The sequence below is a fragment of the Tamandua tetradactyla genome, chromosome 6, assembly GCF_023851605.1.
Source record: "Tamandua tetradactyla isolate mTamTet1 chromosome 6, mTamTet1.pri, whole genome shotgun sequence".
Classification (NCBI taxonomy): domain Eukaryota; kingdom Metazoa; phylum Chordata; class Mammalia; order Pilosa; family Myrmecophagidae; genus Tamandua; species Tamandua tetradactyla.
This window is the reverse complement of record NC_135332.1, coordinates 16709167-16729886: the sequence shown is the minus strand read 5'-3', so window position 1 is coordinate 16729886 and position 20720 is coordinate 16709167. Positions and strand designations below refer to the sequence as shown.

Genomic DNA, 20720 nt, shown 5'->3' with positions numbered 1-20720 from the left:
TCTCAAGGATAGACCATATGCTGGGTCACAAAGCAAGTCTCAATAAATTTAAAAAGATTGAAATCTTACAAAACACTTTCTCAGATCATAAAGGGGTGAAGTTGGAAATCAATAATAGGCAGAGTGCCAGAAAATTCACAAATATATGGAGGGTCAACAACACACACTAAACAGCTAGTGGGTCAAGGAAGAAACTACAAGAGAAATCAGTAAGTATTTCAAGGCAAATGAAAATGAAAACACAACATATCAAAACTTATGGGATGCAGCAAAGGCAGTGATAAGAGGGAAATTTATTGCCTTAAATGCCTATATCAAAAAAGAAGAAAGAGCAAAACTCGAGGAATTAACTGTCCACTTGGAAGAAGTAGAGAAAGAACAGCAAACTAACCCCAAAGCAAGCAAAAGGAAAAAAATAATGAAGATTAGAGCAGAAATAAATGAAATTGAGAACATGAAAACAATTGAGAAAATCAACAAAACCAGAAGTTGGTTCTATGAGAAAATCAATAAGATTGATAGACCCTTAGCAAGGTTGATAAAAAGAAGAGAGAGGATGTAAATAAATAAAATCAGAAATGGAAGAGGAGACATAACCACTGACCCTGCAGAAATAAAGGAGGTAATGGGAGGATACTATGAACAACTTTATACTAATAAACTAGACAATGTAGGTGAAACGGACAACTTCCTAGAAAGACATGAATAACCAACATTGTCTCGAGGATAAATAGATAACCTCAACAAACCAATCACAAGTAAAGAAATCGAATTAGTCATTAAGAAGCTCCCAAAATTTCCTAATATAACTTATGTAGATAGTTTGATTGAATGCCATAAGTACTTGGAATCTCAGGTAGGACATGAGATTTTGTTGGTTTGTCCAGAGTGATGCCCCGATGAATCCCAGAGTGATTCTATCAGTGAATAGAAAAGTATTTGCAAAGACCCTTCGGGGAATGGTGAGAACAGGGAGAAATTCAACTTCCCCAAGTTGAATTCTTGATATTCTCACAAGCAGTGTGGACAACCAAAGCTATAGGCTGAGCCCCCAGTCTTGGGGTTTGTTCATATGAAACTTAACCCCACAGAGGATAGGTCAAGTCTACTTAAAATTTAGGCCTAAGAGTCACCCGCAAGAGAACCTCTTTTGTTGCTCAGATGTGGCCCCTCTCTCCAGCCAACACAACGAGCAGTCTCACCACCCTCCCCATCTCTGCATGGGACATGACTCCCAGGGGTGTGGACCTTCCTGGCAACATGGGACAGAGATCCTAGAATGAGCTGAGACTCAGCATCAAGGGACTGAGAAAAACCCCAGAATGAGCTGAGAATTAACATCAAGGGATTGAGAGAACCTTCTCGACCAAAAGGGGGAAGAGTGAAATGAGACAAAGTGTCAATGGCTGAGAGATTCCAAACAGAGTATAGAGGTTATCCTGGAGGTTATTTTTACGCATTAAGTAGATATCACCTTGTTGTTCAAGATGTAGTGGAGAGGCTGGAGGGAACTGCCTGAAAATGTAGAGCTGCGTTCCAGTAGCCGTGTTTCTTGATGATGATTGAACAATGATATAACTTTCACAATGTGACTCTGTGATTGTGAAAACCTTGTGTCTGATGCTTCTTTTATCTACCATATCAACAGACGAGTAGAACATATGGAATAAAAATAAATAATAGGGAGAACAAATGTTAAAATAAATTTAGTTTGAAATGCTAGTGATAAATGAAAGCGAGGGGTAAGGGGTATGGTATGTATAATCTTTGGTGATATCCCAAATAAACTGGGACTCAGCATCAAGGGATTGAGAAAACCTTCTCAACTAAAAGGGAGAAGGGAGAAATGAGACAAAATAAAGTGTCAATGGCTGAGAGATTTCAGCGTGGAGAGGTTATCCTGGAGGTTATTCTTAAGCATTATATAGATATCACCTTTAAGGTGTAATGGAGAGGCTAGAGGAAAGTGCCTGAAAATGTAGAGCTGTGTTCCAGTAGCCATGTATCTTGAAGATGATTGTATAATGATATAGCTTTCGCAATGTGACCACGTCATTGTGAAACCCTTGTGTCAGATGCTCCTTTTATCTATGGTATGAACAGATGAGTAAAACAAATGGATTAAAAAGAAATAAATAATGGGGGGAACAAATGTTAAAATAAATTTAGTAGATTGAAATGCTAGTGATCAATGAAAGGAAGTGGTAAGGGGTATAAAAAAAATAGGGGAAACAAAGGGTAAAATGTATTGGGTAGATGGAAATATTACCAATCAATGAGAGGGAGGGGTAAGGGGTGAGGCATGCATGAGTTTTTTCTTTTTCTTTTTATTTCTTTTTCTGAATTGATGCAAATGTTCTAAGAGATGATCATGGTGACGATATTGTGAGTTTTTTATTATATACCAAGAATGGAATGGTTATATGGTAAGAATGTTCGTGTTTGTATATTGCCATGTTTAAGAAAAATTAAAAAAAAGAAAAAAGTTATATTTGGGGTAGCACATTATCAAATTGAACTTGCATATCTCATTTATTCGAATACCATAATTACATGGACTCTTGAATACATGTCATGAAGGAAAAAAAAGCCTCAGATTCTTTGCTGTCTTCCTTTGAGAGTCAGGCATGGGCACTCAATCACAACAAGTTTTTTGGGTGTTGTAGGTCGGGTAAGACAAAAACTATACCTTCCACTGTAATCGATAATGTGCAATGTTTCCCCAAGCCATAAATGCCAAAACAAGTAATGGCTTTCTTGGGGTTGCTGGAGTGTTGGGGACCTTTTGTTCTTCAGCCCAAATGTTAAAACCTTTATATATTTTGATTAAGAAAGCCCATCCCTGAGAACAGGTTACCTCTCAACAGGCTGCTTTTGAAAAGGCAAAAGGGCACTAGCACAGGCGCAAACACTGGGAGCTGTAGATCCAAACCAACCCTGTGAATGAGATGTAGCTGGCACTGATACTGGCTTTGGGTGGGGTCTGTGGCAGAGACAACATTCTAAGCAAATGCCCCCGAGCTTTTGGTCACAATTATGGAAAGGGGCAGAACGGAGAATATAACCCCCTGGAAAAGCAATTGGGTGCTACATATAATGCCTTACTGCAAGTGGAGGGACAGGAGCAAAGATGCCCAGCCACCTTGAAGACAGCAGTAGTATGTGGCAGTACAATCCAGTATGGCACTATTCTATGGGAGACGGGCACTATGCAAAGCCCTCAATGGGCTGAGCTAAGAGCAGTGTGGATGGTAAAAGTGCACTAACCAGGAGACGCACTAACTCGCTATACCAACAGCTGGGCCATCTGATATTCAGAGAAAGTGAATTCTATGGAGTGTATGGAGTCCCTACACAGAGATTGATTGGGGGACCCCTTTCACTAGGCAAATAGCTCAATCCTGGGCCGTGGATCAGGACATCACAATAATTTTTTGGAATCAAATCACCATGTAAAGTAATTTCTTTTTTATTAAAAAAATGCTAATATTTCTTGAGCACCTGCTGCATTCCATGGGCTTCATATACCTTGCCTAATTCAAAACAGCCTTCTGCTGTTCTATGTTCATTTATAGCTGAGGACTCTCAGAGAGGCTGACAAACTTTCAATACATAACCAGTAACGTAAAAGGAGGTTTTGAGTCTTGTTTGACTTCGGTCTTCTCTGCCCTTTGCCTCTGGAGATTGGGGATATACTGCATGTAATTACCAAGATGAGTTCTACAGAAAATAATTTTTGCAATAGGACTTCTGAGAAAGAATTGCTACTTGGTGGGTATGGTTCTCAGAGGCGGTTTCATGGAAGAGGGAGGATTTCAGCAGACAATAGGGGGACAGGCACAAGTGGGGAATTTTTTTCTATGAGCTAAAAGATGAGCAGGGATGGATAATCAGCTGCTCTTGGGGTACTAGTGGGGAATTATTGGGAAAGCAGAGGAACGAAAGACTCAGGGGTGAAAAGTCTGTCTGCTATAAATAATAGGGAGCCATGGGAGGTATATGGGCAAGGGAGTGATGTGATGAGTGTTTCATCTTAGGAAAGTTAACCTGAGAGAAATTTTTGGGATGGACGAAAGGAGGGAAGCCCAAAAGGTAGGGAAACCAGAGAAGAAGCTAATGAAGTTGCCACACCTCTTTTCATACTCTGATGCCATCTTAAAATATAAAAGATAACAATAAACAATAAAGTGATATCATCAACATACACCTCAGGATGCATACAACAGTGCTAAGGCCTCCAACAACCATTGTGAGAACCACAACAGTAAATAGTATCACTGTTCATTACTTTGTCAGGCTCAACCCATAATATCTGAAGTGCCCCAATGAGGATATTGGTTATCACTTAAACAAACAATTAGCTCAGGAATGAATGTGTCTTGGTGAGTGAAGGGATTGGCTTGCTGATCCGTGGTGGACTTTAGTCTGCACTCATGCTTTAGCCAGGGCCCAGTTATAAGTGAGCATAGGATATTTTTAACCCACTTGCTAAGAATCTGTCCTCCCAACCTATCAGAGGCTGTTCTCATACCTCTTTTCTCATTTGCCCTTTGGCCCCTAGGCTTAGGAGGAGCAGGGACTGATGAATTAATTCATGGTTCACTCTATGAAGTCTGGTTGCAGTTTTAGAGGAGTAAGAGGGAGGACAGAGAGAGACTTCAACTGAGAGAAGCGCCATGGTTTTCTTATGCTAACTTGAGCATAGTTACTGTTCTAGTTTGCTAGCGGCCGGAATGCAACACACCTGAGACGGATTGGCTTTTAATAAAAGGGGATTTATTTTGTTGGTTCTTCAGAGGAAAGGCAGCTAACTTTCCACTGAGGTTCTTTCTTACGCGGAAGGCACAAGATGGTCTCTGCTGGTCTTCTCTCCGGGCCCCTGGGTTCCAACAACTTTCCCCGGGATGACTTCTTTCTGCATCTCCAAAGGCCTGGGCTGAGCTGCTAGTGCTGAGATGAGGAATGCCGAGCGGCTAGGCTGTGCTATGTTGCGATCTCTCATTTAAGCACCAGCCAATTAAGTCAAACGTCACTCATTGCAGCAGACACACCTCCTAGCTGACTGCAGATAAAATTAGCAACAGATGCGGTTCACGTACCCTTGGCTTATGTCCGCAGCAACAAGACTAGGTATGCTCACCTGGTCAAGTTGACAACTGAATCTAACTAACACAGTTACCAATGACTTTCGTGCAACTGCATTCATTGCTTGTAGGTACTGTTATTGCAACAGCTGAAAATGCACACATATTTTTTTTCTTTGAGTCAGCTTGTCCTCTTATCCCAGCTCTGGAAGACAGCCCACCCTGCAAAAGAGAAACAAAGCAACAGCACCAGCACACCATTGGGAGGCCTGGTACATGGAGCCAGGGACCCCCAGGTTCTGAGTCTCTGCTGCCACCCCTGTGGGCTAGGACTAGTCCCTTCCTCTAGCCAGACTGCAGCTGCCTCACCTGGCAGGTGAGGAGGTTGGACCGTATGACCTTGAAGGCCCCTTCTGGATCTGAAATCCAGCTAGGACAGGCAATTTCAAGAAACTCTGGGAGAAGGAAAAGAAATTGTTCTCCTTTTCTTGCTTTGATCTTCTAAGTAACTGCAGTTGAGCATTCATTTCGTTAAAGAAAGGCATGGGGTTGTCACGACAGGGACTCTTCTACTTTCTGGTCCCTCTGGGTAACAAGAGACAGAGGCTGGGCTTTCTGCCTGCTGGTTTGTTTCCCAAGACAAAGGACGAGGATTGGCTGAGCCCTTAAGGGGCTTGTTGTGGTTCATCGTTTTCCCGCTGACACTGCCCCCCAGGGGGCTGAGCTCAAAACCAAAAGAAGGGTGGGGCAGGAAGAGCGAAGGCAGATCTGAATATTCAGAAACGAGCTAACAGGGTCTGGTATTTGATAACAACAATCTGCGACTAAACTAAAGCAAAATAAAACCAAGTCTCCAAATTTCTTCAAACTCATCCTTGAGAGAGGATTTAAAAAAAGCTCCCTCATTTCTCCAAACAGCAGATGCCTGGGCAGCAGGGGGAGGCAGGTGAGGTGCTTGCCCACAGCAGGAGGCCGCCTGACGTTTTCCACCCGAGGGAGGGGCCTCACTGGCCTCTCCCCAGGGCCTGGCCAGCCGCGCCAGGCAGTGGAAACATCATCTTTCATTTTGGTCTTAACTTGAAAAATAGATTAAGGAGCTGCAGACCCAGCTGAAATCTGCAGCCATTTGAACAGTTCTCCTTTGTCAGTAGCACACAAGCTAAAGGATGAAATTAACAGTGAGGAATTCACATTTGGCAGGAGGCAAAAGATGAAAGCTGGACTGCTGGCTTCCCAGTGCACAAGGTTGTCTTCCCTCAATAGAGAGCCTTAAGCTGGCCGGAGGAACAGTTTATATAGCCCCAAAGCATTTGGGACCAGACCCCCTGGTCGGTGTTTACCTTGCCCCATGATCTGCAGCAGGGTGAGATATTTGGTTTTAATCCAATGTAACCACAGGCCGAGGACTGAGAGAGGGATTGGGGCCTGTCTTTTACTGATCAGGTGTCTTTCGAAGAGACCCGGAACTTCTTGAGAACAGCCAGGGCCCTCACCTTTCTACCCCCGTAGCAGAGCAGAAAGGCCAAGCGAACAGCCTAGAAGGGGCAGGCTGGACTCCCGGTCACAGCTCCTTTGGGTCACCTGAGCGTCCCTTGCCCGCACCGCTGCCTCCTGGAATGCTGTGCTGCAGGACAGCAGTGGCCAGCTTTCCGCCTGCAGGCTCTCACATTCCTTTCCCTTGTAGGAATCTGCGGGAATCCTTGAAATGTTACAAGGACGGAAATGCACATCTTGGGCTGAAACCAGGACATGAACAGAATTAAAATGAACACCCAAATGAACAGAATTAAAAGCTCAATGGGACTCACTGACCTAGAAATCACCTGTCCCGGTGTCTCCCCCAAACCCTCCCTCCTTTCTCCTTTAGTGCCAAGGTTAAGAAGAAGGCTGGACCTGATGAAATACTTGGTTTTTACCCTCCGGCCGGCTGCCCAGATGCTTGGAGGAAAACCCTGATATCCAGAAACGCTGGATTCCCCTGGCTTCTCCCAAGGTCTGCATCCACAACAGGGTGATGGTTAGGACTCTGTGAGGCTATTTACATAAAGGGCATACGGTATTTGCAGGCCATTTCCCCATGTGCACTGTGCAACCCATCCCTGGGCCATTTTTCAGGTTAAAAGCATTTTTATGGCTCTCTGGCTAGCAGCCACTTCTGATTTCTCCTCTTGTCCGTGCCTCTTCTCCCTGAGGCACTCTCTGGCCCAGATCTTGCACATGGGAGCCAAGTGAAGCCCTGGAAGGACAAGAGAGGCAGGCAGGGAATCAGCCCCTGCAGAGATGCTGCTCCAAGGACTTGGCTGCTTTATCTTGCTGCTGCCCTGGGCACTGGCAGAGCTTCTCTTTTCCAAAACAATAATGCTATGTGGTTACATTGCAGACTCTGGGACTCTAAGTTAGCTAATTCACAAAAGTCTTTTATCTAGGAGTTTCTCTAAACTACACTACCTTTCCCTTCTGCCCCTTGACCCTGGGTCACTGGTCATTGCTTCTTTTTTAACCGAGCCTTGACTCACTTATTGTCTTATTGCCTTTTGCAATAGCCAGTGAAGACTGTGTATTGCACAGATGAGAAAACTGAGACACAGATATTAAGGACTTAGCTCAAAGTTAATGACTGGTTAGGGTCTTGATTTGCTCAATTCAAAGACCAGTGCTCTTTCTTGGCCTCATTTTCTTCAACTATAAAATGGGAGTGTTAATAGCACCTACTTCATGAGGTTGCTGTGTGGGCTAAATGCTTTCAGAGGTGTAAAATATTTAAAATTGGCTTCTATACAAAGAGAGCGCTCAGTAAATCTCCGCTGTTACTGTCCTGTGACCTGATTTTCTTTACTATTCTAAGTGTTGGGACTTAGGACACTTTCGTGAGAGGAGAAACCAAGTTGAGAGCTTACAAGATGTTGTCCAAGATGGGGAATGAATCCAAAGGTCCCCGTTTCCCAGACTCAGAACAGTCCAAAGTGGGACCATAAGAGATTCCTTGTAAACAACAGGGCTGAGCCACAGCCCAGCCTGTGCCCAGATGGGACATGGAAACCCTCAGGCATGGATACAACCCATGAAGGAGAGAGATGACCCCTTCACACAACGGTGATGGGAGAAGGAACTGAGGTCTCTAGGCAGAGCTTGAGATAATAAGGCAACAGTTTACTCCCTGACATGCTGAAAGGCTTCTATTTTTTGAGGTGGTTCCAACAAGGAAGGATCTGTGTGGCAGAAGGACCATCAAGGAGGACACCAGTTTCCTCCCACAAGTATGTCTGCAAGCGTTCTGGGGGTTAGGGCCAGGAGCTGGAGGCAGCACTGAATTCAGCACCAGCTTCCAGTTCTTGGAAGAGGCTGCCTGCAGTCCGTCTGGGGCAGCTCAGGCCCTCCTCAGCATTCTGTCCATGTAAAAGGACAGGCCTGGGTTCCTGCTATTCCACCGTCCACGGAGGAAAACCAAGGCAATGGGGCATAGGCACCTTTAGCATGACGGTGGCCACTGCTGAAAAGAGGGGTGTGAGAAATGCAAGATATAATCAGAAATGAACTAGACTCTATAGAAAGGCTTAATAATCGCAAGCAAATGGATCTGATGCTCCCAAACCGTACTTTAAAAGTTGTTGAAGGGATAGAAGGGAACAAGGAGTCAGTCATGTTCTAACAGTTGAAGATTCTCAGCAAAAAACAAAACAAAACACATCAGACCCAACATAAAATAAACGGTTTAAAACACTAATGCCTGTAATTAAGCTTTAGAATGACGGCGTCTGCTTGTCCCATATTCCCACTGTTTTGTGCGTATTTTTTGGGCAGGAGGGGCCCCTCCTTGGCCTGGTCCGTTTCTTCTGCCCTGGATTGTTTCTCTTCTAAAGGAAGGCCGCAGGCCTTTCCAAGGTTTCCAAGGTCCGCTCGGCGGCTGAATACCTTGATCTTCTCTGGGGATGAGAGGTTCTCCTAACTTGAGGACCACGCGAGCTGGATATTCTATAGACATCCTATGTAGGAGACACCTCTCTGGGTGCTTCGATAGCAACTACGTGTGCGGGCTGACCAATTAAATGCATCCTCCTCGCCGGCCACCAGCATTAACCAGGGCATCGCGGCAACCCTTAGGGTTGGGGGGCGGGAGGGCGAGGTCAAGGCTACGTCATCCTGCGCTCGCGGGACCCGCCCGGGCTGCCACGAGCTGAGGGGCTGCTGGGCGAGAACCCCTTTGGGGGGCTTCTGACGACGCAGTGTGGCAGCTCCTGAAGGCTGGGGGCCGGGGCAAGTCTCCCCCAGGCCAGGAAGCCGCGGAGGGCGGGGGCGGCGCTCGGTCGGACGTTTGCGGCCCTGGGCAGCCAAGCCCAGGAGAGGGCCGCGCGGGCCCGGGAGGCGGCTCCCTGCACGGTAATTTGAGCCGGGGATAAACAGGCTCGGAGGGGGCGATGCTCCCTCGGCTCCGCGCGGCCCTCCTCCTCCCTTTCGGTCCCCGCGGGTCTCGGGGCACCTGCGTCCCGCCGGAGACCCCCACCTTCGCTGCTCGCTCGGTGCCGCGACCCAGTCCGCAAGCCGCTAGGGCGGCGTCTACGCGCGCGGGCTGCGGCCGCGACTCCCCGCGCGAGGCACGCGCTCCGGCTCCCGCCGCAGCCTGCCGCCCATTGGCTGGCCCGGCGCGGACCCTCCCGCCCCGCCTCGCCATTGGCTGGAGCCGCGCGAGCCCCGCGCGCGAGCCGCCGCTGACATCACGAGGCCTGAGGCGGCGGCGGCGCCCCCGGCCCAGCCCCGCAGCCCCCCTCGGCAGAGGCGCCGCCGCGGTGCCGGGCGGAGGATGGTGCGCGGCGCGCCGGGGGCTCCCCGCCGCCAGAGCCGCAGCGCCGCAGCAGAGCCGGCCGCGGCGGGCAGCCGACCCCCGCACCGGGCGCTAGGCGAGCGGCCGCGGTGAGGCGCCGAGGGTGGCGCGGGCATCGGGGCCGGGGCCCGGCGCCGCGGCCGCTGCGGCCATGGGGGCCCTGACCAGCCGGCAGCACGCGGGCGTGGAGGAGGTGGACATCCCGTCCAATTCCGTGTACCGCTACCCGCCCAAGTCCGGTGAGGGCCGGGCTGGCGCGGGGGGCGCGCGACCGCTGCGGGCGGGGGGGCGGAGGTCGGGCCTGGAGAGGAGGCCGGAGCGGAAAGAAGGGCTCAGGGCTGCCCTTGTGCTCCAGCACCCTGAGGTCGTCGGAGACCCAGTGGCCGAGCTCGCTCCAAGACGTTCCTCGAGGGCGGAAGGGCCTCGAGAAGGGATGGAGGGGCACCGAGTGCTCCCCGCACCCGGGGAATTAGTGAGGGGCGCTGGGGGAGCTTCGGCGGGGTCATCGAGGTCACCGAGCCCCTCCTCGTGAGGACTGGAGCAGCCTCCATTGTAATCTGTCCCTTGACAGAGACGCCCGCCCGGTGGGCACCGCAGCCCCCGAGGAACCGGAGCTGCCACCGTCGCGGGCGATGTGGCACCTCGCCCCGCCCGGGCCCAGGCCGGCCGCCGACCTCAGCATCGTCTTCCTTCCCATTCCGAGTCCCTCTCGGGAGCTGAGCGGCTGGGTGAGGTGGCCTTGGCCTCCGTGACAGGCACCTGCGCGAGGTGCTGTCCCTGGGCTGCCGCCTCCAAGACTCTGGAAAGGGGGCAGGTGCAGAATACACCAGAATACGGGTTTCTCGTAGGTGCAGAGGTTTGATGCCTGCTGGAGGGTGGAGGCCGAAAATGCCTTGCTGTGCTGGTGGTGCTTTTCGAGAGACTGTCGGAAGGAAAAAGTGTTTGGCAGAAATGTTTGAGAATCTGAGTATCAGAGTTGTGCGGATTGTCCCTTTGCCCGAGTAGCGGCAAGCCTGGATTTTGGAATGGAGATCGCTCTGGGACAGAGCAGAGGTATTTGAAATGTATAGAAGTGTTATATCTGGTTTTCGGGACCATTCATTCAATTAAAAAGGTAAATGTCTCCAGCCTCTGGTTGTGGCATAAGCATTCAGGTGGGGAAGGCTGGTGACAGCAAAGGAGAGACGATGACAAGAAGGTAGTTGGTTTGATTGAGCACCAGCCAGTTCTGAACTGCTGGTCCCTGACCTAGCTATCTGCTCTTAATTTTTAATTGCTATTTCCAGGACTTTTCTGGGGCGGATAGCTACCACCTTTTGTTTGGCTTGGAACTTGTTAGGCATTTCAGTGATCTTAGAGTGAGGCATCAGAATTGGAGGTGCCGTGGTTCTCTTTGTTGGTTGAATAAAGACAGGCTAATGAGCTGAGCCTCTTTCTCACCAGTGTGTCCAGTTTCTGCCAGGTGAAGACAGGGACCAGACAGTGAACTGGCCTCCCTGCCGAGCATCTGGCAGAGCTGAGTTTCTCAGTGCATTTGTGCCAAAGAATGAAGCCTTGCAGAGCTGAATGTGATTAAGAGTAGTGTAGGTGAATGATATAAGATAAAGCTGTGGATCATGAGTATTTTAATAAAACTCTGGCTAACTATGACTACATGAAACCAGTGCTAAAGTAGATGTGTGTTTTTGTTTTTGTTGAATAGGCAAAAGTATGTGACGTGTTTATGGATTTTTTTCCCTCAAATCACTTAGCTTTTATTGATCAGAACAGGGAACATGTTCTACTGAGTTCTGAGTTTTCAGTTGTTTGCTGCCTCAAGAGATTGTTTGCTCCTTCTTCACATATAGGGATTAACATAGACAAATCTCTGGAAGGCTTTCCCCAAAGGATATTAGTAGAATTATGAATCTTGGATGACACTAATAAAAGAGTAATTTTATTTTGACTAAAAGTTTTCTTAATCAGCACCCTCAATACACTATGGTCTTAAATAATGCTCTCCACTCTACCAATCTTTTAAAAGTTTTACCTCATTATAACTCACTTTCAATCTGAAGTTATGAGTCTTTACAAAAAGGGGAACAAATTATGTTTGTTGAAGGTAAAACATGGAAAATAGGAGTTAGGACATTCGTGTCCTAGTCAGTAAACTTTTGTTTACTTGAAAGTACATATGAGCTTGCATATGTGCTCTAGTCTGGAGGCATCTCTCACCTGGTGTTTAGATGGATCTGGATCTTTATGGGATTATAGTACTTAGACCTGAAAGGAGTCGCAGAGGAAATGCGGTCCAGACCCACTCATTTTACAGGTGAGAAAATGAATTGGTATGGCGAGAGCCACACAGGAGAGTGCTTTTCTCATATCAGCTCCCTTTCACAAGCAGTTGCATTCTGAGATTGGCCTTGATGATGCATGGGGTGGAGACTCTTCTGTGTCAGAAGTAAAACAAAATGCAAAGGCCTTGTCCTGTTGAGGAATCAGACTTGGTTGATTTTTGAGAAGTCTCCTTACCCTGGTTACTGATGAGTGGACAAAGCAGGTAATAGTCACCTTTCCCCGGGTGACTGACAGGCTGCACGTTCTAGTCTCGATGCTAAGACTGAGACCTCCTCTGGCTCACAGGCCAGTCTGTGGAGCAGTAGTTTTTAAAAGAAGCACTGTCATCTGTCCTGGTAATGATAGCCACAGCACCTCGCAGAAATTGCTTCGCTTTTTCTTTATTTTTAATGAAGCCTTATAGTTTTGTATGGACATTGAACCTGAAGCATTTAAAAATTATCAAGAATACCCCATTTCATGTTGCAATTTGGGCTTGTTGTCTCTTGAAATGGGAAAGTAGCTATTTTAAAAAAGGTATGTGAATAAAATAGCTTAAATAATTTAGAATTATTTGTTTTTTGAATAGGTAATATAGACACACATTTCAAAGTTAAGAGAATGAAAAGGCATACAGTGAAAGTCTTTTTCTCCCTACTGTTCTCCATCCTCTACATTTCTCCTTCCTCCCCATATACTTCCCATCGTATGCAGACAGTTTTATTGGCTCCTTCGGAATTCTTCCAGATATTCTTGTGTACATAAAAGCATATATTCTTAGATGAGTTTGAGCTTTGCTGATAAAGGCATGAATATTAATCATTTATGTAACAGAATGATGGGAGTTAGTTTCTATATAGTTATTTCTATATTAGCATGGAAATTTATAGCATTATTCTACTGCATTTGGTTGTGCCTTTATAATTTTTGAGTTAGAGGCCGTAGATACTTTTAAATCCTTTTCTGAGACCTTTGCTTCTTTAGAAATCTATGATGACTTGTTTAAAAAAGTATGGTTTTGCTGAGGAGGTTGTTTTTATTCGTGGATGCCCATCTTTTGACAGAGGTATCCACAACGGTGAAAATCATTAGGCCTGTTTTCTCTATCCAGGAAGAAATAGGCATACTATAAATATAATTTAAGTCATTTTCATTCAGTACCTGGTAAACCTTGTTCCTTTCCCTCTCTGTGTACAAACTGAAAAATAGTAGTTCATTTTGTTCAGTGTTACAAGGTAAATCTATACCTTCAAAAGCATTATCATTATGAACCAGAGTCCTGAACAGTTAATGTCATCATCCTCTAAATTTTTGTGGTATTGGGATACACATATTCTTCTCAAATGGGTCTGACCTATGGCAAGAGCAGCTTTTTAAACCATGGGTAATATGTCTTTGCCTGTCAAATTGTAAAAGTTTCTCTTAGCTTTTAGGAACATCAGTTTAATACTAGTTTTGAAATCAGGGACCTAAAACTATGGAACTCAGTACAGAATAAAGAATATGTGTCTCTGGCACAGTTTGATTGATGCTTTTTTAAAATTGTGATATATTATATATTCATATACCATACAGTCATCCAAAGTGTACAGTCAGTGGTTCACAGTATCATCATATAGCTGTGCATTCATCACCACAAATGATTTTTGAACATTTTCATTATTCCCTCTAAAAAATGATTGATGCTTTAACTAAAATTAAGCAGGTTCTTGAAATGCATAGTAAATACACTTAAGACCATAAAAAAATCTTGGTGTTGCCCCATTTACTGATGAAGTTCAGGTCAAGAGTTCAAATGATAGTAATGTTCAGTTTTTTTTTTTTTTTTTTTTAGCTGTATGGCGGGGGCCACGTTTCATTCTTTTTCCATGTGAATATCCCATTATTGCAGCACCATTTGTTGAATTTTTGTTTCTTTGGCTTTTTGTTTGTTTTTTGGGAGGAAGTGCATAGTATTCTTCATTTTTAACATTTAAAAGGTAGAAATTTTCCTCCTTTCAAAACTCCTAATATTTTTGCTTTGTATTTTATTGCATTGAAACCAGACTGATAAACTCACTTCTTTATTTTGACTTAAGACTTAGAGACCTTAATTTCCTTTTTAAAAAAAATTTTTTGTGTGAAATATATATACAAAAACAAAAAGAAAAGGCAATAATTTCAACGTATACTCTAGCAAGAAGTTACATAACATATTTCATAGTTTGGTATGGATTACCATGTTCCAAAGTTTCAAATTTTTCCTTCTACTTGCTTCAAAACAATGGAGGCTAAAATAAGTATCAATATAGTGATTCTGCAGTCATACTTACTTGTTAAATTCTATTTTCTCTTAAAACTCCTCCTTCTCCTTTGATCCTTCTCCCACTCTATAAGGATCTTTGGACTCTATCTCCCCTTTCTAACTTTTTAACGTTGAAAAGGGATGTCAGTAATAATGGGATACAGGAATGGAATTAGTTGATGTTCTTGGAGAGGCTGGTCCCTATGGGTTTCAGGGCTTATCTAGCCTAGAACCATCAGGAGGTGATGGGTTTCAAGAAAGTAAATTTAGTGCATGAAACTTTTATAGAGTCTCAGTTAGAGCCCTAGGTGTTCTTTAGGGTTAATAGGCATGATGTTGGTTGGGGTTTGGCAAACCATGGCAATTAGTAATATCTAGCTGAAACTTGCTTAAGAGTAGCCTCCAGAATAGCCTCTCACCTCTGTTTGAACTCCCTTAGCCATTAATATGTTCTTTTGTTACTTTTCTTTTCCCCCTTTTGGTCTGGAGGGCATTATCGATCCCATGGTACCAGGGCCAAGCTCATTACTGGGAAATATGTCCCATGTTGTCAGAGAGACTTTTTATTTTTTTAATTTATTTAATTTTATTTTCATTGATAAAACAACATATAAGCATGTACATTCCTTTTTTTCTCAATCTTATTTTATTTTTTTGACTATCAATTTTTTTAAATAACTTTAAAATTTTTAAAAACATATAACTAACAAACACAAGCATTCTTAACATATGAGTAGTCCGTTCTACATATATGATCAGTAATTTACAATATCATGATGTAGTTGCATTATTCATCATCATGATCATTTCTTAGAACATTTGCATCAATTCAGAAAAAGAAAGAAAAAGACAACAGAAAAAAATTCGTACATACCATATCCCTTACCCCACCCTTTCATTGATCACTAGCATTTCAATCTACTAAATTTAACATTTGTTCCCCCATTATTTATTTTTATTCCGTATGTTTTACTCTTCTGTTGATAAGGTAGATAAAAGGAGCATCAGACACAAGGTTTTCACAATCACACAGTCACATTGTGAAAGCTATGTCATTATACAGTCATCTTCAAGAAACATGGCTACTGGAATACAGCTTTACATTCTCAGGCAGTTCCCTCCAGCCTCTTTATTACATCTTAACTAACAAGGTGATATATATATTTAATGCATAAAAATAACCTTCAGGATAGCCCCTCTACTCTACCCAGAATCTCCCAGCCAGTGACTCTCTGCCCTGTCCCGTTTTGCTCCTCCCCACCTTGGTTGAGAAGGTCTTCTCAATCCCCTGATTCTGAGTCCCAGCCCACTCCCAGGAGCTCAGTCCCACGTTGCCAGGAAGGTCCACACCCCTGGGGGTCATGTCCCACGTAGACAGGGGAGGGTGGCAAGTCCGCCTGCTGTGCTGGCTGGAGAGAGAGGCCACATCTGAGCAACTAAAGAGGTTCTCTTGGGGGAGAGTCATAGGCCCAACCCCAGGGAGGTTTGACCTATCCTCCGTGGGGTTAAGCTTCATATGAACAACCCCCAAGATGGGGAGCCCAGCCTGCTGCCCTGGCTGTCCCCACTGCCCGCAAGAACATCAAGAACCCTCCACTTGGGGAAGCCAAACCCTCCCTTCCCTCACCACTCCCCCAAGGGGACCCTGCAAATACCCCCCTTCTCACTGTTCAGATCACTCTGGGATCTGTGAGGGCATCACCCTTGACAAACCTACAAAATCCCATGCCCTATGCAAGGTTCCATGCACTCATGGTGTCCAACCAAGCTGTCCACACAAGTTACACGAGGAACTGCACTAGTCAAAATATAAATTTTGCACCAAACATTTTTTGCTTTAGTCTTACACATAAGTTAAAATTTTAAAATATTAATTGCCGTCTATTTTCAACACCCTGCAGTATTGACATTCCTTTATTCTTCTTCATGCAAAAACATTTTTAAATTTGTACATTTAGTCACTATCGTTATACACTCTAGGCTTTCCTAGATTATACCATCTCAGTCTTTATCTTCTATCTTTCTTTCTGATTTCATTAGTGCCCCCAGCCCTCCTCTCTCTATCATTCTCACATTCAGCTTCATTCAGAAGCATGTATATTCATAACATAGAAACATTCCATGTTGTACAATCAGTGGCTTATGATATCACATGGTAGCATATTCATCACCGTGATCATTTTTTAGAACATTTGCATCATTCCAGAAAAAGAAATAAAAAGAAAAACCTCATACATACCATAACCCTTACCCCTCCCTGTCATTGACCACTAGTATTTCCATCTACCCAATATATTTTAACCTTTGTTTGTCAGGGAGACTTTTACCCCTGAATATCATGCCCCTCATAGCCGGGAGTGTAATGATACTCCTTGCAGAGTTGGGCTTAGAGAGAGAGGCCACATGTGAGCAACTGAAGAGGTTTCCTAGAAGAAACTCTTAGGCATAATTACACGTGGGACTTTGATTTCTTTATGTGATGGCAGTTCGCATTGTTCTTCGGCAGCTCTTTTCTCTATTATCATTGACACACATTACTGAGCACCTGCCATACAATATGCATTGTGGGAGGCACCAATATATAGATTCTGGTCCTTTGCTCAGCGATGTTGGAGCCTATGGTAAGCAGCAGCTAAAGCTCTCTAATCAGCTTTGTAATTCATGATGTGGGTCACAAATGGGAGTATTAACGATACAAACTATTTGGTGGTTTCCTATTGACACTAATTATTCTTGCTAACTAGGTGCTAAGCTCAAATTTTTAGTTGTTGAAAGAGCACTTGTGAATATGTAAAATTCTTTAAAACTCATTATTTAAAAATCACACTCCTTCCAAAATGTCAGTGTTTATCATTTAGTGTCAGACGTAGAGTCTCTGTCTAGAGAAGAAAATAACAATACAGAATACACATGACCAAGTGGGGTCTATCCCAGGATTGCAAGGTTGGTTTAATATCCCCAGATCAATTGACATAATACACCATATTAATAGGGTAAAGGACAAAAACCACGTGATGATCCTAATAGATGCAGAAAAAGCATTTGACAAAACCCAACACCCATCCATGATAAAAACTCTCAACAAACTAGAAATAGAAAGGGTCATCCTCAGCCTGATAAAGCACATTTACAAAAAACTCACAGCTAACATATGTGATATATGTAATGATGAAAGACTGAATGCTTTCCCACTGAGATCAGGAACAAGGCAAGGATATCTGCTTTTATCACTTCTATTTGATTTTACTCTGGAGATTCCAACTGGTACAATAAGGTATTACACAAATGAATTTTAAAAAATTCAAAGGTGTTCAGATTATGAAGGAAGAAGAAAAACTGTCTTTATTCACAGCTGACATGATCTTGTATGTAGAAAATACAAAGGAATCCACAAAAACTATTTGTTCTAGTTTGCTAGCTGCTGAAATGCAATCTACCAGAAATAGAATGGCTTTTAAAAAGGGGAATTTAATAAGCTGCTAGTTTACAGTTCTAAGGCCCACAAAATATCCCAATTAAACAAGTCTACAGAAATGTCCAATCACAGGCATTCAGGGAAAGATACCTTGATTCAAGAAGGCCGATGAAGTTCAGGGTTTCTCTCTCAAGTGAGAAGGCACATAGCAGACACAGTCAGGGCTTCTCTCTCAGCTGGAAGAGCACATAACAAACATGGCATCATCTGCTAGCTTTCTCTCCTGGCTTCCTGTTTCATGAAGCTCCCCGGGAGGCATTTTCCTTTTTCATCTCCAAAGGTCGCTGGCTCGTGGACTCTCTGCTTCATGGTGCTGCAGCATTCTCTGCTCTCTCCGAATCTTTCTCCAAAATGTTTCCGCTTTTATAGGACTCCAATAAACCAATCAAGACCTACCCAAATGGGTGGAGACATGTTGTCACCTAATCCAGTTTAACAACCAAAACAAGTCTATAGAAATGTCCAATCAAAGGCATCCAGGGAAAGATACCTTGGTTCAAGAAGGCCGATGATATTCAGGGTTTCTCTCTCATCTGAAAAGGCACATGGTGAACACAGTCACAGTTTCTCTCTCTGCTGGAAGGGCACATGGCAAGCAAGGCGTCATCTGCTACTTTCTCTCCTGGCTTCCTGTTTCATAAAGCTCCCCGGGAGACGTTTTCCTTCTTCATCTCCAAAGGTCACTGGCTTGTGGGCTCTCTACTGTCTCTGAATCTCCTTCATTCTCTAAAATGTTTCCTGTTTTATAGGACTCCAATAAACCAATCAAGACCCACCCAAATGGGTGGAGACATGTCATCACCTAATCCAGTTTAACAGCCACTCTTGACTAAATTACATCATCCAGGAGATGATCTGATTACAGTTTCAAACATACAGTATTGAATAGGGAATGGGATTTTGATTAAAACATGGCTTTTCTAGGGGACATAACATCCATTCAAACCAGCACACTACTAGGATGAATAAATGATATTAGCAAGATTGTAGATATAATATCAACATACAAAAATCAGTTGAATTTTTGTACATAAGTAATAAACAATCTGAAGATGAAATTAAGAAAAAATCCATTCCCAGTAGTATAAAAAAGAATAAATTTCATAGTGATAAATTTAACAAAAGAGATGCAGGACTTGTACACTGAAAATTCCAAAATGTTGCTTAGATTAATCCTAATTACTTAAGTAAAGAAATTTTCAAAGAGCTACGTAAATGGAGAAACATTGCATGTCCCTGGATTGGAAAACTAATGTCAATGTTCCTGAAATTGACTATAAATCCAATGCATACCCTTTCAAAATCTCTAGTAGGCTTTTTTTGGTAGAAATTGGCCAACTAATTTTAAAAATTTATATGGCCATGTAAAGGACTTAGAATATGTAAAACAGTTTTTAAAAAGAACAAAGTCAGGGGACTTTCACTACCTGATTTCAAGAGTTACTATAAAGCCACAGTAAGTAAGCAAGGCAGTTTGGTACTGACACAGCAGAAGGCATATAGATTGATAGAACAGAATTAAGAGCCAGAAGTAAATCCTGACATTTATGGTAATTTGATTTTTAACAGAGGTATCAAAACAGTCCAATGGGCAAAGGATAGTCTTTTTAACCGATGGTCCAGAATTGGATATTCACAAGCAAAAAAAGTAAACTTAGACCCTTTCTTCACATCACTGAAAATTAACTCAAAATGGATCATAGAATGAAAGGCCAACCATCAAATGGGAGAAAATATATGAAAATCATATGTATGTTCAGAGACTTGTATCTAGAATATATAAATAACTCCTACAACACAATAATAAAAGACAAATAACCCAATTAAGTATGGACAAAGAACTTGAATAGACATTATTCAAAAAAAGCTATACAAATGACCAATAAGCACATGAAAAGATGTTCGTCATCATTAGCCAACAAGGAAAAGCAAATCAAAGTCGTGAGTTGCCACTTCACACCCACTAGACTACAATCAATAAGACAAATAATAGCAAGTGTTGGTCAGGATATGGAGAAATTCAAACCCTCATACACTGCTGGTGGAAATGTAAAATGATGCAACCACTTTGGAAAATAGTTTGGCAGTTCCTCTAATAATTACCATAAGACCAAGCGATTTCACTATTAGCTAAATGCCCAAGAATAATGAAAACACTTGTTCATACAAATATTTGTAATGAATGTTCGTAGTAACATTATTCATAATAGCCAAAAGGTGAAAACAACCCTAAAGTCTAATAGCTAGTGAACGGACACATAGAATGTGGTATGTCAATACATTGGAATATTGTTCAGTCATAAAAAGGAACTAAATACTGAAACATACTACAACATGGTTGAACCTTGAAAACATTATACTAAGTGAAAGCCAGCTGCAAAAGACCACATACTGTATTATTTCATTTATATGAAATGTCCATAGAGATGGAAAGTAGATTAGTGGTTGCCAAGGGCTGGATGTGTGGTACATAGAGTGACTACTATTGGGTAAGAGGTTTCTTTTTTTGAGTGATCAAAATCTACTAAAATTAGATGGTAATGATGATTGCACATATCAGTGAATGTACTAAAAACCACTGAGTTGTACACTTTAAAATGGGTGAATTGTATGGCATGTAAATTATATCTCAATAAAGCTGTTAAAAAATGAATTATAGACCTAAATGTAAGAGCTAAAACTGTAAAACCTCTAGAAGAAGACATGGGAGAAGAAAAATCTTCGTGACTTTGGGTTGAA

At 43.4% G+C, this 20720-nt stretch overlaps 1 protein-coding gene across 3 annotated transcripts in view; it reads left to right on the top strand.

Annotated features, from left to right (window-relative positions):
- Positions 1-10034: 10034 nt before the first annotated feature.
- Positions 10035-20720, top strand: part of RNF157 (ring finger protein 157) — a 148762-nt gene continuing 138076 nt past the window's right edge. For all 3 annotated transcript variants that reach the window (XM_077163895.1, XM_077163896.1, XM_077163897.1), the window contains exon 1: positions 10035-10142. In XM_077163895.1, coding sequence (XP_077020010.1) covers positions 10055-10142 — 88 coding nt within the window. In that variant the 5' untranslated portion in view covers positions 10035-10054. The remainder of the gene's footprint in view (positions 10143-20720) is intronic.